Consider the following 14,322-nt stretch of genomic DNA (forward strand, 5'->3'; position numbering starts at 1 on the left):
GACCAAACGCCCCCCAAAAGCATCCCAGCGCCCCCCTTTTGTAAAAATGTCCGCCAGCGCCCCCTGCCGTCCTCTGAACGCCCCCTGGGGGGCGGTACCACCCACGTTGAGAACCGCTATTCTAGACGGTCGGTAGGTAGATGGGTCAGTCAAACTTTATTAATAGATTACAAACCAGCATTCTGACAACTATCCCAGCATGCACCGCGCGCTTCTTCTTCTATGGGCAAAAATGAAGTCGGCGGCTGCTTACCGTAGTTGTTAGAATATTGGTCCATATATAAGGCGCACTGGATTATAAGGCGCACTGTCAGCTTTTGAGAAAATGTAAGGTTTTTAGGTGTGCCTTATAGTGCGGAAAATACGGTAACATTTATTTTTCTTTTTTTAATCAGTTTATTTATGATCAGTTATTAGTTTCATGCTGGACTTCATCAGATGTTTATTTCAAAAAGTTTTATGTTGCAATACTTTCCAACAAGATTTTGGAAGTGAAACGGGCCCACAGCATCACAGATCCTCCACCATGCTTAACAGTTTGATTAATGCCCTTTTTTACCTCCTAACCTTCTGTTTTACACTGCAAAAACAAAACATCAAAAAACTTTTGGTCTAGTTTGCAGTACAAATATCTTAGTACACTTGAAATGAGACAAAACTAACTCATAAGTAAGTTTTCAGCAAGTTGCAAAAGCTTTTTTTGTATAAATAATTCCTTAACATTGACAACAACAACAAAAAACGTGTTCCATTTGCAGATTTTTCCACTTGTAACTTGGGAAAAATTTATTTTTGTAAATGAAATAATTTAACTACAACCTTTTCATCAATATTTAGGAATAATTGACTTAAAACAAGCTCCTATACCTATATCTCGCATTTTATCAGGATTGCAAACTAATTTGTATGCATCGATTGCATTCTGTGTGTTTTACATTTTCAGTTTTTAGGCTTAATCTTTTTTAAGTGTGTATTGCTGATATTATTTTAAACAAATATGCTGGAAGTTTGTCCACTGCTCCCTCCTTTTCTCCCTGCATCTTTGAGTCACTCCTGCTGTTTCCTTGGATCCACAGCAGGGAGGGAAGGGGTCCTTCTGCTCTCTGCCATGGCTCCCGGCTTCCTCTCGCATCATCGTCACCAACAACCCCTGGCTGCGATTGGTCCTCACCATGACGACCACGGCTCTCATACTGGTGATGGCTGTGTTCAATATGGTGAGACTGGCTGGGTAGAAAATGTTGCGAATGTAGTTTGTCTTCTTGCGACTCGTGGGTGTGTGCATGATCAGCAAGCAGCTGCAGATAAAGTGTTGGCCTGTGTGGTATTTATAGCAGCAAAAAAATGCAATAAACTGTGGGTTCGGTTTTATGAAGTCAAGTACTGCAGCGCTATCAGCAAAAATAATCACAAAGGATAACTAATGCAGAGTTGGAGGCAGATCACATAATTCCTACCCAGTAGGAGCAGAACTCCTCCGTTTGGCCTTTGCACCGTTGTTCTAATAGCGAGGCCGTCCAATAGTTGGGAACTTTATCGACGTTTCTTCAAATCTACCGTTAATGTCAGAAGTTTACATACAGCATTTTGTGTCTTGATGAATATACAGTCATGAATATGAACTGTTCCTTTTGTTTCAAGATGAATTCAATTCAAAAATTTGGATTTTCACTAAGGACGGACCGATTTACTTTTTTACCGATAATGATCTCTGAGGTTTAGTATCGGCTGGTCCCGATCCGATACAGATGCTGAATTGACTTAAACATTTCACTTTTTAACATGCAGACATAAATTTTACTAGTCAGGTCTTGTTTAGGATATTTCCTGATTTAACACCATTGGTGGTAATTTGACTTCATTGTGGCTGCTGGAGCTGAACTGAACTCAGCTACTGAAGAAATGTTGAAAAATGATTTAATACAATGGACAGTTAATTTTTTCCCCATAAGACCAGATTCGTTTGGATTTCTTTTTCCCCTTTATCAACAAAACTAACGATGCACCAATATGAAAATTTGGGCCGATATCAATATCCAATATAAATATTTCTGCCGTCACCGATTACCAATATTTACAGATATTGTATATCTTGTATATCATATTCCTAGCATTTCAACGACCACACCACTGACTTCACTGCTTCTTTGCTTCGGTTAAACTTCCCACAATCCTTTGCTGCATCACTATCACCGTCACATGACCAAACAAAAACCACATGACCAACACTTTCTCCTCCCCTTCCAGAAACTAACGGCAACAAGATGGAAATGAATATTTGTTGTTAATATCGGCCCAATTTTACTTATCAGGCCAATACCGATATGTTAAAAAAAACTATATCAACCAATACCGATGTTAGTTCTATGCATCGCTTTTGAAAAAATTTTTTGTATTTGTTGATCAATAAATAAACAAATACAAATACAAACAAAACAAATACTTAAAAAAATAAAATAGTAAAAAAATAAAAATGAAATGGTAAAACTAGATATAATGTTAACTTTTGAACCCAAATCAGTTTTTTTTTGTTTTGAATTATTCATTAAGACACCAAAATGAGTAGAGGAACAGTATTCCAGAAAGAGGAATTTCTCTTTTTGAAAGGAACATGCCACTCATAAATTAATAGTAGCAGGAAGATTTTTCCTTCCTGCCACCAGGCGGGCGTGGCTCCAGGAGCCTCGGCTGGCAGTGTCAAGTGTAAATCATAATTCCAGGGAACAGCAGCAAAACCTTTTTTCTGGAATAAAAATGGCTGTTTCTCAAGTGACAATCAGGCATTTTCAAAGAAATTCAAAAAAGAAGAAGGAAAAAAAAAAAAAAAAACTATGACTGTGACTGCCAGAGCACCTGCAGGAGAAGCTGATGCAGCCAAGAACAATGGCAGCGGCGCTGGATGAAGGCAAAACAATTGCAGGTTTTCAACCCTCCGCACAGCTTCTACAGAGACGGCGTGATAAAAGTTTCAGGGCTGAATAGGCTGAAGCGGTGAATCAGCGCTCCGAGCCGAGTGGCGGGGCTCAGCCTCTGCGCTCTGGTGCTTCCCGGCTGCAGAAAGTGGCGAACTTGACCTCGCGACTGACATGGAGTCTCTGCACTCGTTCAGCAGAACAATGAGTAGCGCTCGGACCAGCTGGAGCTCAATAATAACCGCAGTGACTCAGCCGCTCCGCTCTACAGTTGATTTTCTGTGATTATGTCGGGGTTGATCCTGTCTAGTAGGATTATTCTCCAAGTGATAATTCTTGCTAATCGGCTGATAAAAATATAAAATAATCAGTTAGGAGAACGACTGGCTGACACAAGCTAAATACGCAGCACAAACCATAGAATTAAAAGTAAATCGCTTGTTAATTCTCTTTATCTGAAAGTGCCAAACTTTTACAATAGCTGCAGATTGCACATGATTTTTCAACGAGGCTGGAGAGCAGCTTGATGGAAAAACCTTCAGACAAGCTCTTTGAATTTAGTGTTTTGCTCATTTTTACCGGAAGCGACTCAGATCTGTATATCTCAACTCATTGCTAGGTGATTTAAAATAAATTCAACATGTTTCCTATGATTTGTTTGTCCAGTTCTTTGTGGAGGATCCTGGAGGAGCTGCAGATGACATCCAGATGGCTGCTCTCTTTGTGAATGTGTCCAACAGCAGCCGGTCCAACTACCTGGAGGACAAAAACAAGTTTTACCTGCCGGTAGGCGTGACTGGTTGTCAGATTTGTGCCTTGTTGTGTAATTAAAACTCGGCTCCTTCAGACTAGCCAGCAGCAATTGGCAAACACCTGGTTGAACTGCACATCGGCTGAGTTCGTTATATGAGCTACTTGTCAGCACAGTTCTGGTAAAAACGTTGTTAAAGGGTTAATAGAGAAGCCATGTTGTGATGACTTCAGAAAGAGCAGGAGCTTCTTAAAGAGACAGATGCCCAAATTCAAGGCGTCAAATCTGGAAGTAAAATTTCTTTAAAGTTATATTTGGTATTTATAGCATTTTTTAGTAACTCAAGGTAACATTTGCTACACAGTGACCTGGAAAACACATAACGTTTCCCCTTTCAGACGAGGGTTTCTGCTGTTCTTTACGTCTTCAGTACTTCATCTACTGCTGCATTCTGGGCCTGGTCTCGTGCTCGGTTTTCCTGAGGATCAACTACGAGCTGAAGATGGTGGTGATGCTGGTCGCTGTGGTGATCTACAACATCATCATCCTGCAGACTCACGCCTCCCTGCTGGATGGATTCAACAAAGCCCTCTACCCCACGGACAAGCCGGACAGGTACCGGCCAGTTCTCCTACCTTTTCACATTACAGAGATGGGAAGTCTGGTTAAATCTGTATAATCCGACTAACATCCCACATCTCCCTCTGACCTTTGCGACCCCGTTGGTTAATCCCGGCCTATTAAAATGAGCAAGTCTGCAGCAGGGGACCGCTGAAACAACTCGGTGGCGGAGTTGGCAGCGTCCCATTCTGCTGTCAGTGGAGCGGAACGGCTGGAAGGAGGGGATGATGAGTGGCAGAAAGAGATAATGCCGCTCGTGTTGATGGAGAAGGATTCAGCTTTTGCCTTTGACTGACAACCGCTGGGGAGAGAAGAAGAAAACAAAAAAAAACCTGTCGAAAGTTTCTCTAGCTCTGAGAGAAGCTGGCAGAAAAAAAAAAACCTTGGTTTCTCTCTCACCTTGCTTTGTTAGCATGAGGAGTGAGTTTCTTCTTCTACAGGCAAATACAGGGGAATCATTTTGAAGTGCTAAATGAAAAGGAAATAGACCAAGGCTGCCTAATAAACCTGATTCCTGACACATTATCAACATCCTCAGTTAGCGTTACTTCTCTAACAAGTAGCAGAAAAGTGTGTGGGTAGAGTTCAGTCAGCTGAGGTACGGCAGTGAATTTACAGTTCAAATATCTATTTTTGTGCACGCAAACATAACAGAGTTGTGTCTTGTGAGCAAACAAATGCAAACAAAAAATACTGTTCGATCACGTTGAATTAGTTGGCATTTAGATGAAGATGCACCGGTGAGTCAGTGAAACATCCTCCATATATACTGGTGACTTTCGTAAAATGTGCTTAAGAAAATTCATCTCATATAAATGGTAGCATGTTTAGAAAGGTCCAATCTGTAATTTAAGTGCATTTATTCAAAGGGGAGGAAAGGTTTGTACCCACCGTCCTTAAACACACATACAGAAGGTTTTCTACTTTTCTTTTATTTATAGTCTGTCATCTTTTATTAACGGGCTGTATCTAAATTGAGAAATAAAGGCCCGATTCATGTATGTTGAGTCACTAAAGCAGAACATTACATAAAGTCAGAAAAACGTATAAAAAAGGATGCAAAATAACAGTAGCCATGATAAACCAGGCTGGATGAGAACCCAAGTTTACCAGAGGCTGATAGAGAGGGAGGTGAAAATGTAAAGAGAACCAAATTATTGCTAAAAATGTCATAAATAAAGTAGATTTAAGGGATTTAAGTCACTCTTAAGGACATTTTCCCATTTTAGAGACAGTTCTTCAGATCATAGAAACATAAAATAAAGAGAAAAAACTTCTACGTTTGATTAGAAGGGTAGATATGATGAAATAAGCAGACACTCTGCAGTGTTCCTAGAAGCATGAAGATTATCTCGGATCAGCTGTTACAGATGGAAGCTATTCTGGTCAGCTTGTTCGAGTCAACAAATAAGCTCAAAAAAGTTTTTGATTAAATTCCTCAGTGTGAACTTCATCTTTCTGGTTATTACTCTACAAAAACAGGCTATTTCAGGACGCAGAATACGCCTAAAATGGGACTCATTTGTGTTGACCACCAATTTAAAACTACAGAAAAAACTGTTATTAATCTACAAGTGGCTGCTCAGAATAATATTCATATACTGTGCTGTTAATTAGATAATTACATTTGTTAGTTTGATTTATGAATGTGTTTTATCTAGAAAGGACTTACACGGGCAGTAGCCCAGGGCCCCAAGTTTGAGGCGGCCCCAAAAATTTTGAATATTTTTGAAATTAATGTATGTTTTATTTTGTACCTTTTAATATAAAACTCACAGGCCCATATGAAGTGTTTTTTGCAATATTGTTACATTTTGTTATTGTATAAAACACAAAAATATTTGGAAATTCTGAAATTATTGTACGTCTTACATGGAGTTTTGGGATGGGATATTTTAAACCTGAAACTGTACAGACCTACCTATTAATGTATTATAATTTGCCTGATGTTGTTTTTTAAATTATTTTTAGCATATATATATATATATATATATATATAATTTATTTATTTTTTGATAGGGGACCAAAACTGGCTGTAGGCCCTGGACCCTTAAAATTCTAAATCCAACCCTGCATTCACCATTAATAATCTGCTGTTTAACAGTTAGATAAATCTCATGGCTCATGCTCATTAAAAATTTATAAATGGAAAGGTAATGACATATGGGCTGACGTTTTGAAATGTAAACAAAAGATGAGATGAACAGCATCGCAAGTCTTACATTTACTGAAACTTTTATATTTTCAGACAAGACAAATGTGTGATATTGGATTACTTTGTTAATATGTCCAGAAACAAAGGCTTGCTGTGTCTCTAAAAACAACATTTTGGCATCAGCTGGAAGGTTTTTGATCGTTTAAAGAGATAATAATGATGAAATCATGGTGGTGGTTTTTTCAGACCGGCTGATTAGGATGTGATTGCAATCAGACTCTGAACGGACCAAACTCTGAAGGAGTTCTTGTAAACAGGTGTCTTATGCTATTTAGCTACTGATGTCCAAGAAAGTTATTTCTTTAAAGAAGAACTGGACTTGATTGGCAGATTGTCCTTAATAATAATAGCCGTAAATAATGGAAAAAAGCTGGAAAAACCTGCCGTCGTTAAGCATGGATGCATCCATGCATTGCATCAGCAGGGCAAAACTGAAATAAATAAGACTGCAGAGATCCTCAAGGGTCACGAATATCTGCAGACGGACGAAATACTATTTAAATATCATGCTGTTTAAGAGGAACATTTATTAGTTAGTTTTGCTTTTTTTTCTACAAACACAAGTACATTAGGACTTGTTGCATTGCCTGCCATTCATTTTAGTAACAAAATTTACACCTAACCCAGACATTTTCCCTAATCCTAACGACTGCTTGTCTGTTCCTAAACCTAACCCTAAATTTAGATGCAATCGTTTCATTTCCATCCTTTGTGTGTTATGTAGTTATTGTGGCCACAGTCGGTAGTTTTTGTCACGGCATTCATCAGCTTCATGGATAACAGCACATTGTGGATTCTCTGTTCAGCGTGTTGCTTTTAATTTCCATTCGGTTAATTAGACCGAATGGAAATTAAATGCGACTGAATTTCTCGTTATTATCATTTTTGAAAACTGGCAGGTAAACGTAGATTGGCGTAACATTTCAGGCGCCATCAGTCAAAATGACAGATAACAAAAACAAAGTCAAGCACAACCTCTATATAGTAAAATGTTCCATGAGGAAAAAGTTATTTTCCGTTGGCAAATGGACACATTTTTATCTGTGATATTACCGCATCTGTGTTACTGCTACAAAATATGAATTTATACATCTTTACTACCTGCAGTTAAACCAAAACACTGTTTCTAAGTGAACGTTATAATTGTAAGGGTTTTCAAACATGTTTTTCAGACCGGGCGTCCTGAAGGACCTGAAGACCATGGGCTCCGTGTCTCTGTTCATCTTCTTCATCACTCTGCTGGTATTAGCCAGGCAGGTGAGTGGCTCGCCCCCCGTGGAGACATCACTGATAATAAAACTTGATTTCTCTGCCACTGCTGCAGTCATAACTGAGTAATTAGGTCATTCAGCATTCAAAGATCATCTTCAGCTCCATCTAAGCAGAGATGGAGACTTCTGGAGGTCAGTGGGGGGGTGGGAGGTACTTTGACTCCTTCAGAGAAGGATATTTTTGCAGTTCAGAAGCTTTCGGTGTATAAAAATACGTTTTGTCTTCTGTAGTGTTGGTGCAACACCACCGTAATCGCGTCATGTGACACTAACTCCGCTGACACAGATTTTCTGCGGGGAATTGAATCTTTTTTTAGGGGTAACATCTATCATGTCAAAGCAGATGTTCTGTGCTGGGACTTCTGTACCCACATCCGGAGCTCCCCAGAGACGTGTGGTCGGCCCAATCAGCTTCTTGCGTTGTTCTCATTCTGGGTCACCCTCGGCAGAGAAATAAAGGTTTTGTTGACCCGACTTGGATGTTTAAAACTCCTTGTTCGAAGCTGATTCCGTTCTTAAAATGCTTCTTCATTTTTTTTCAGTTTCAATTACAAAATTCTTCCATTATCTAACGCTAAAATTATTATTGGAAGACCTCTTTGCCCCGAGCGGTTGAGGCGCTCAAAACGATTCTGCACGCTTCAAGCAGGCCGTTAACAAATTTTCCTCGCCAAATTTCTTATCAGCTCTAATGAGGTCTTTTCTCAGAACTTTCTTCAGAGGGGAGGAGAAATCAGGTTACAAGGAAAACAGCATCAGTGATTCATCCCCCAAGAACAGATTGCACAGTGGAGCAAAACTCATTTACAGCCTCGTTTAGCTGCTTTCTAAACGGCATTTGGAATGAGCTGGCCTACTTTCCAGACTCGCCGAGGTAGACTCTCCTCGTCTACTTTTACACGCTCAACCCGAATGATGCCGGTTGTTAATTTGTGCTAAGAAGGTAGAAGGCTGTTTCTCAGAAACTCCCAAACCCCAAAAACGTAGAAGATCCCTCCGTCCTTCGGTGGTGGAATCTTCTGAATTTGCCAGGGCTGATGCTAATGTCAAGGAATAAAATAAATAACTCGGTGCATTTATCTATCATCCAGCCTGCTGATCAACCACATCTCCCTGGACAGTAGGTATAGGAGCCCGCCCACCAGAACCTTGTAGCCTTCGGATGCAGAGACGGTGCGCTCCGGAAACGGAGGCGCGAACACGCAACCTCGGGTTGTCTTGACCTTCGTATACGAGTCCTGCTAACATATGCAGATGTATTCAAAACTACCTCAAGCATGAATAACCAAAAAGCACAGAAAGAGAAAAGGAAGCAGCAGCTATGTTTTATGCAAAGCAGCTTCTGTCTGCTTTTTCCTTGAGCAATAGCTGCGCTGCTTCTCGCATTGTCTCGCTGTCTTGTTATTGGCACTCTAATTTTTTTCCATGAATACCAAGCATTCCAAATACGACCGCCTCGCAGTCGCGACGCATTAGGAAAGAAATTAAGCCGCCTGCCACTGAGAAGCAATAAGCTGAAGGTAGTTTTGCACAAGGCCTTTATTTTAGGGACCAATCAAATCAGTTTCACTGCAAAAATAAAAATAATACAAAAAAATCTTACCAAGTATTTTTGGTCTAGTTTTTAGTGCAAATCTCTTAGTACACTTGAAATTAGCTTACAAGAAACTTTTCAGCTAGTCAATATTTCCTTAACACAAATGAAAAGTATCAGTTTTACTGGAAGATTATTTTACTTATTACTTGGGAAAAATGCCTTGTTTTAAGTCAAATAATCTGCTAGTTTTTAAAAAATATTAAAAAATTATTGACTTAAAACAAGCTCCTATATCTTGCTGAAAAGTTACTTGTAAGTTATTTCTATTTAATTTCAAGTGAACTTTGATATTTGCACTAGAAACTAGAATAAAAGTACTTGGTAAGAATTATTTGTTTGTTATTGCAGTGCTCCCGACCCCACTGAGGGACAAGGGTGAAAGAAAATGGATGGATGTTTTTGCAGTGCCATATTTATTCATTGATAGTATTGTTGTGTGAATGTTGATTTAATTTAATGAAGTGACCGTGGATATCAGCAGATATTTTGTACTGACAAAGGAAACATGAAAAGGAAAAGAAAACACAGAAAAATAACGTATTCCTGTCAGAAAAACTTTGGCCCAGTACAGCTACATATTTACAATGAAAACTAGACCAAAAATACTTTAAGATTTTGTGTTTTTGCAGTGATTCAAGTAATTTGCTATTTGATGGAAATTAAAGACAGTAGTGAAATTTGGTGGTGGGAGTATGATGCTGCGGGGTTGCATTATTTAGCACGGCATTTACAGAAAGACTTTCGAAGCTAAATAAAAAACAATCATGAAAGAAAAGCAGAGCATTTTAACCACAGCTGCAGTGAAATGGGTTAAATCAAAGCGCATTTATGTGTCAGAATGGCCCAGTCAAAGTACAGACCTAGATGTAGCTGAAAATTTGTGACAAAACTCAACTGTTGTTTTCAGACATTACCCAATCTGGTTTGAGCTATTTTGTAGAGCAGCAGTAGCGGTAGTGTCACACCTCAAAACACTTGGCTGGATTTCTATTTGTTAAACGTTTTGAAAACGTTGTATAATTTTACTTCTACTTAACAATTTTCCTCTATTTTATGTTAAAGGATCATAAAATCCTTCTAAAAGTCTTTAAGTCAAGGCTTACAGAGAGTCTTCCCTCTCCTCTTCGTCCTCCTCCAACAGAACGAGTATTACTGCCGGCTGGACTTCCTGTGGCGGGACAAGTTCAAGAGGGAGTGTGAGGAAATAGAAACCATGGAGAACCTGAACCGGGTTCTGCTGGAGAACGTCCTACCGGCGCACGTGGCCGAGCACTTCCTGGGACGCAACTGGAAAAATGAGGTGAAAAAAACATATCAAGATGTTTTTAGGTTTCGATTCAAATCAGCAAATGTTGCGACTTAGATGTCATTGTGCGATATTATCATGCAGAAGTCTTCGGTCAGTCATCGTTCCTTCCTATTTTGCTATTTCTGACCTGAAATTCTTTATTGTAGCCATGATCTGGATTTCTGTTGGACTTTCTGAACCTCTTTTAGTGTTTTTTGTTTGATGATTTTAGGATATTTTCAGCCCCTTCTGACAATTTCTAAGAGAATCTTCTCTTTGTTTGTTCCTTGTTACTTGACTCTGACGTGTGAATCATTAAAACATGAAAAACTCGAGGGATGAACCAGTGGCAGACACTTTTAAACAGCATATTTTCTCTCTTTGCTGGTAGCAATCACAAAGCTCTAGATCTTGATCCATGAAAAATGGGCTCCATCTTTTACAGTTTTTGATTTGAAAAAAGCTTTAAAAAATAGTACAGTTAAAAAAAAATAAGCAATATCTCTCTGCCTGCATAATAAAATAATTCTGGGGGTATTTTGACTGAGTCGTGCCTCAGTGAAGTAAAAGGTGCTGTAATGTACCTGCGCCTTTCACTTCAGGCTTCAGCTCTGCCTCACTCGTCTTCCTCGGTGACCCAGTTACGACAGTGGCAGCGACTCTCATGGGGAGGGAGACCGTGCATTGAAAATTTGAGGATTATTCTCTAAGAAAAGCTGAACAGCAGTGCAGTAGTCACTCCAGGTTTCCACCGTCTCTGACCAGTAAACGGCACCCCTGGTGAAGGTGTGTCCAAAGCCTTAGAAGGAATTATTTTATATACATACCCATATCAGTACATTATTCCCTCTGCTGTTCATACTATGAACAACAGCCTTTTTCGCCCTTTTTTTGTATCCGAGTGTCCTGATACAACTTTTCCCTCCTGATACTAATATCGCAGATATGAGCATTGGCCAATATCGATATTATACAATATCAGCACAAATCATACACACTTTTATGACTAATTTTGTGGTGTATGATGTTAGAAAAGACTTGATCAAGCAATTTTAATCAAACAGAGAACAATAGTCAGCAGCAGTAGGTATGAGAACAACTGAGCCATTTATCATGAACCAGTGGGTCTGCATGTCAATATCAGAAATCGCTCTGATATCGATACTGGAAATCGGTCCAACTTTGATATCACACTGATCGGGACACCTACCCTAATCTGATTACAGTTCCAGTTAAGGTTATGGTAGCGTCAAGTCAACTACCTCATGTTTACATTTGTGATGGTAGCATTTCCGAACAACTTACTGGCATTTTTTATTGTAATGGTTGTCATGGAGATGTGCTGGCCCCCAAGATGCCCCTCTCTGCAGTGAGCCTCTGAGGTTTCTTTTTGTGTGCTGGGCAGATGAAAATAGGTCCGGCTTTGTGGCCAGTGGCTGAAAGACACAGGTCTCCGTGTCATTTTATAAAAACACAGAAAGACAAGATGGCGGACAAAACAGAAGTTTCTAGAAAACCTGATGAAAGAAATAAAGTTGAAATGTTAGCAACTCGAGTTTATTTAGAGGAAATTCTACAGGCAAAAATAATGGTTTTGCTGAAAACTATTTAACAGTGTGGGGTTTTTATCCACAATGAATAAATGTAGTCAAGTTAGTTCTCCTCACTCTTTTTATTGTGATATATGAATTGATCTCAGGTTTTTTCAAACATTATTTACCACAGGTGCCAATAAAGTGCTCTACATTTGCATGCTGTTATTGATGTTGTTTTTCTTAGCTGTTACACTTTGCATGATCTTCACCCAGTATAACTTGCTTTACTTTCTACTCTGAAACATTTCCAAAAAAAAAAGAAGTTGCACAAGACAAAACCTCTTTCGCTCTGAGCGTCACCTGAGCTGCTCTGTTCTTACCTCCTACTTTCTAAAGATGAATGCCCCTATTTTCCGGCTGCCACGGGGGCCTGGCGTCCCTGCAGAGATGATTAAAGCGTCTTCTTGTTTATTTAAAGTCTAAGTGTCAGTTTTCAGCATGAGGCATTTAGGGCATGCTATTTTTTATTTTATTTTTTGTGAAGCCCGATGAAACCACAGGCCATTTCTCTTCATCTTTCTGGTGCGAGTGCTTGTTCGATACGGCCCATCCAGCTGTCATCTTCTTCTTTTTCCTCTTCTTCTTCTTCTTATCAGGACCTTTATCATCAGTCGTACGAGTCAGTGTGCGTGATGTTCGCCTCCATCCCGGACTTCAAAGAGTTTTACACCGAGTCTGATGTCAATAAGGAAGGACTGGAGTGCCTCCGACTTCTCAACGAGATCATAGCCGACTTTGATGAGGTAAACTCCTCTCTTACTAATAATCCTGACTGTCTGAAAGTGTGGAAAAAGACAAAAGAAAGATTTCTGACCTTCTCCGGTGAAGTGTCATGATGCTCCTGAGCGGAAGGAGCACAAAGCCAGGCGGTCGTTTGGATGCTGCTCCGATTTCACGCTTTGTGCTGGCTTCCCTCTGCGTTCACAGCTGCTGTCTAAGCCCAAGTTCAGCGGCGTGGAGAAGATAAAGACCATTGGTAGCACCTACATGGCTGCAACTGGGCTCAATGTGGCTCCAGGACCAGAGTGCACACAAGTAAGCTTTCACCTCAACAGTAAGACTCAGCAAATCCTAAGACAAGTAGCTTGTAGCTACAAGTGCATTCTGTCCCAATCAAACCACTACATTTATGTATTTTACTGGGATTTATGTGGGAGGTAAGAGTGGCTGGTTTTCATAACTTTTGTAACACTGATGTTCAACTTCAGTCTGACTCCTGACAACAATCAGCAGAAATTTGAATCTCCATGTTCGAAGCTTAAAGAAACATAACCAAAAGACCTGCAGCTTTAATTGCAACATAGGGAGGAGCCTACAGATAGTGCAGAAGATAACAGACCAAAATCCTTCACGTGTGCATCAAGGACCTAACTTGGCATCCATGTTTCCAGCGGCTTGCTTTAAAAATATATATTTAAAAACTCTCAGCCACTAAAAAAATTCAAGATGACCACCACAGTCGTGAAGGAAAATAAATTTTTGCTCTTGATTTGCCCGTATTTATCACAGATGATTATCACAGTGTTTGGTGTCAAAACATGGCCTACATATTTTGAACCATAGAAATCATGTGGTTCAAAATGGCCGCCAAGATCTGGATCTTATGTTTGCACTAAGATCGGCTGAAGATATTGACATTGTGGGCATGGCTTAACAGAAAGTTGTGTTCAGTAGCCACTTATTCTGTAAACAAGTCGTAGCTCTGCTAACACTGCTAAAAAATTTGATCCAACTAACACTACAATTTGAGACGCATGGAAAAAATAGAGAATGTTATTGCTAAGATGTTACATATAGAAAAATATGGGGAAACTAAGCTAATGCTAAACCGCTAGCCACCTAATAAAATTGGCAGAAGCTAATGCTAACTATTTAGATGATGTCACATATCTTTGTCTCAGTTGACGACCGGTGTGAGAACCGCAAACGGCAAAGTCCTCCGTTTAAGTTTTGCTGTCTGATTTTGTTACATTTTCATTTAAAATAGTATGAATAGGACGACCAAAATGAGGGACATTTTATGGCAATAACTGGTTAAAAGAGAAAGGAAAAAAAAGACGCCCAACTTGAAA

At 39.6% G+C, this 14,322-nt stretch overlaps 1 protein-coding gene across 2 annotated transcripts in view; it reads left to right on the forward strand.

The window, feature by feature from the left end:
- Positions 1-14,322, forward strand: part of adcy2b (adenylate cyclase 2b (brain)) — a 71,811-nt gene that overhangs the window by 52,491 nt on the left and 4,998 nt on the right. Inside the window, exons 16-22 of one of the 2 annotated variants that reach the window (XM_008421438.2) lie at positions 1,080-1,217; positions 3,579-3,698; positions 4,094-4,278; positions 7,672-7,756; positions 10,509-10,667; positions 12,847-12,993; positions 13,178-13,285. In XM_008421438.2, coding sequence (XP_008419660.1) covers positions 1,080-1,217; positions 3,579-3,698; positions 4,094-4,278; positions 7,672-7,756; positions 10,509-10,667; positions 12,847-12,993; positions 13,178-13,285 — 942 coding nt within the window. Of the gene's footprint in view, positions 1-1,076; positions 1,218-3,578; positions 3,699-4,093; positions 4,279-7,671; positions 7,757-10,508; positions 10,668-12,846; positions 12,994-13,177; positions 13,286-14,322 lie in introns of both variants that reach the window. The other variant, XM_008421437.2, reaches the window with a different exon arrangement.

The sequence above is a fragment of the Poecilia reticulata genome, linkage group LG11, assembly GCF_000633615.1.
Source record: "Poecilia reticulata strain Guanapo linkage group LG11, Guppy_female_1.0+MT, whole genome shotgun sequence".
In the NCBI taxonomy this organism is placed as follows: Eukaryota; Metazoa; Chordata; class Actinopteri; order Cyprinodontiformes; family Poeciliidae; genus Poecilia; species Poecilia reticulata.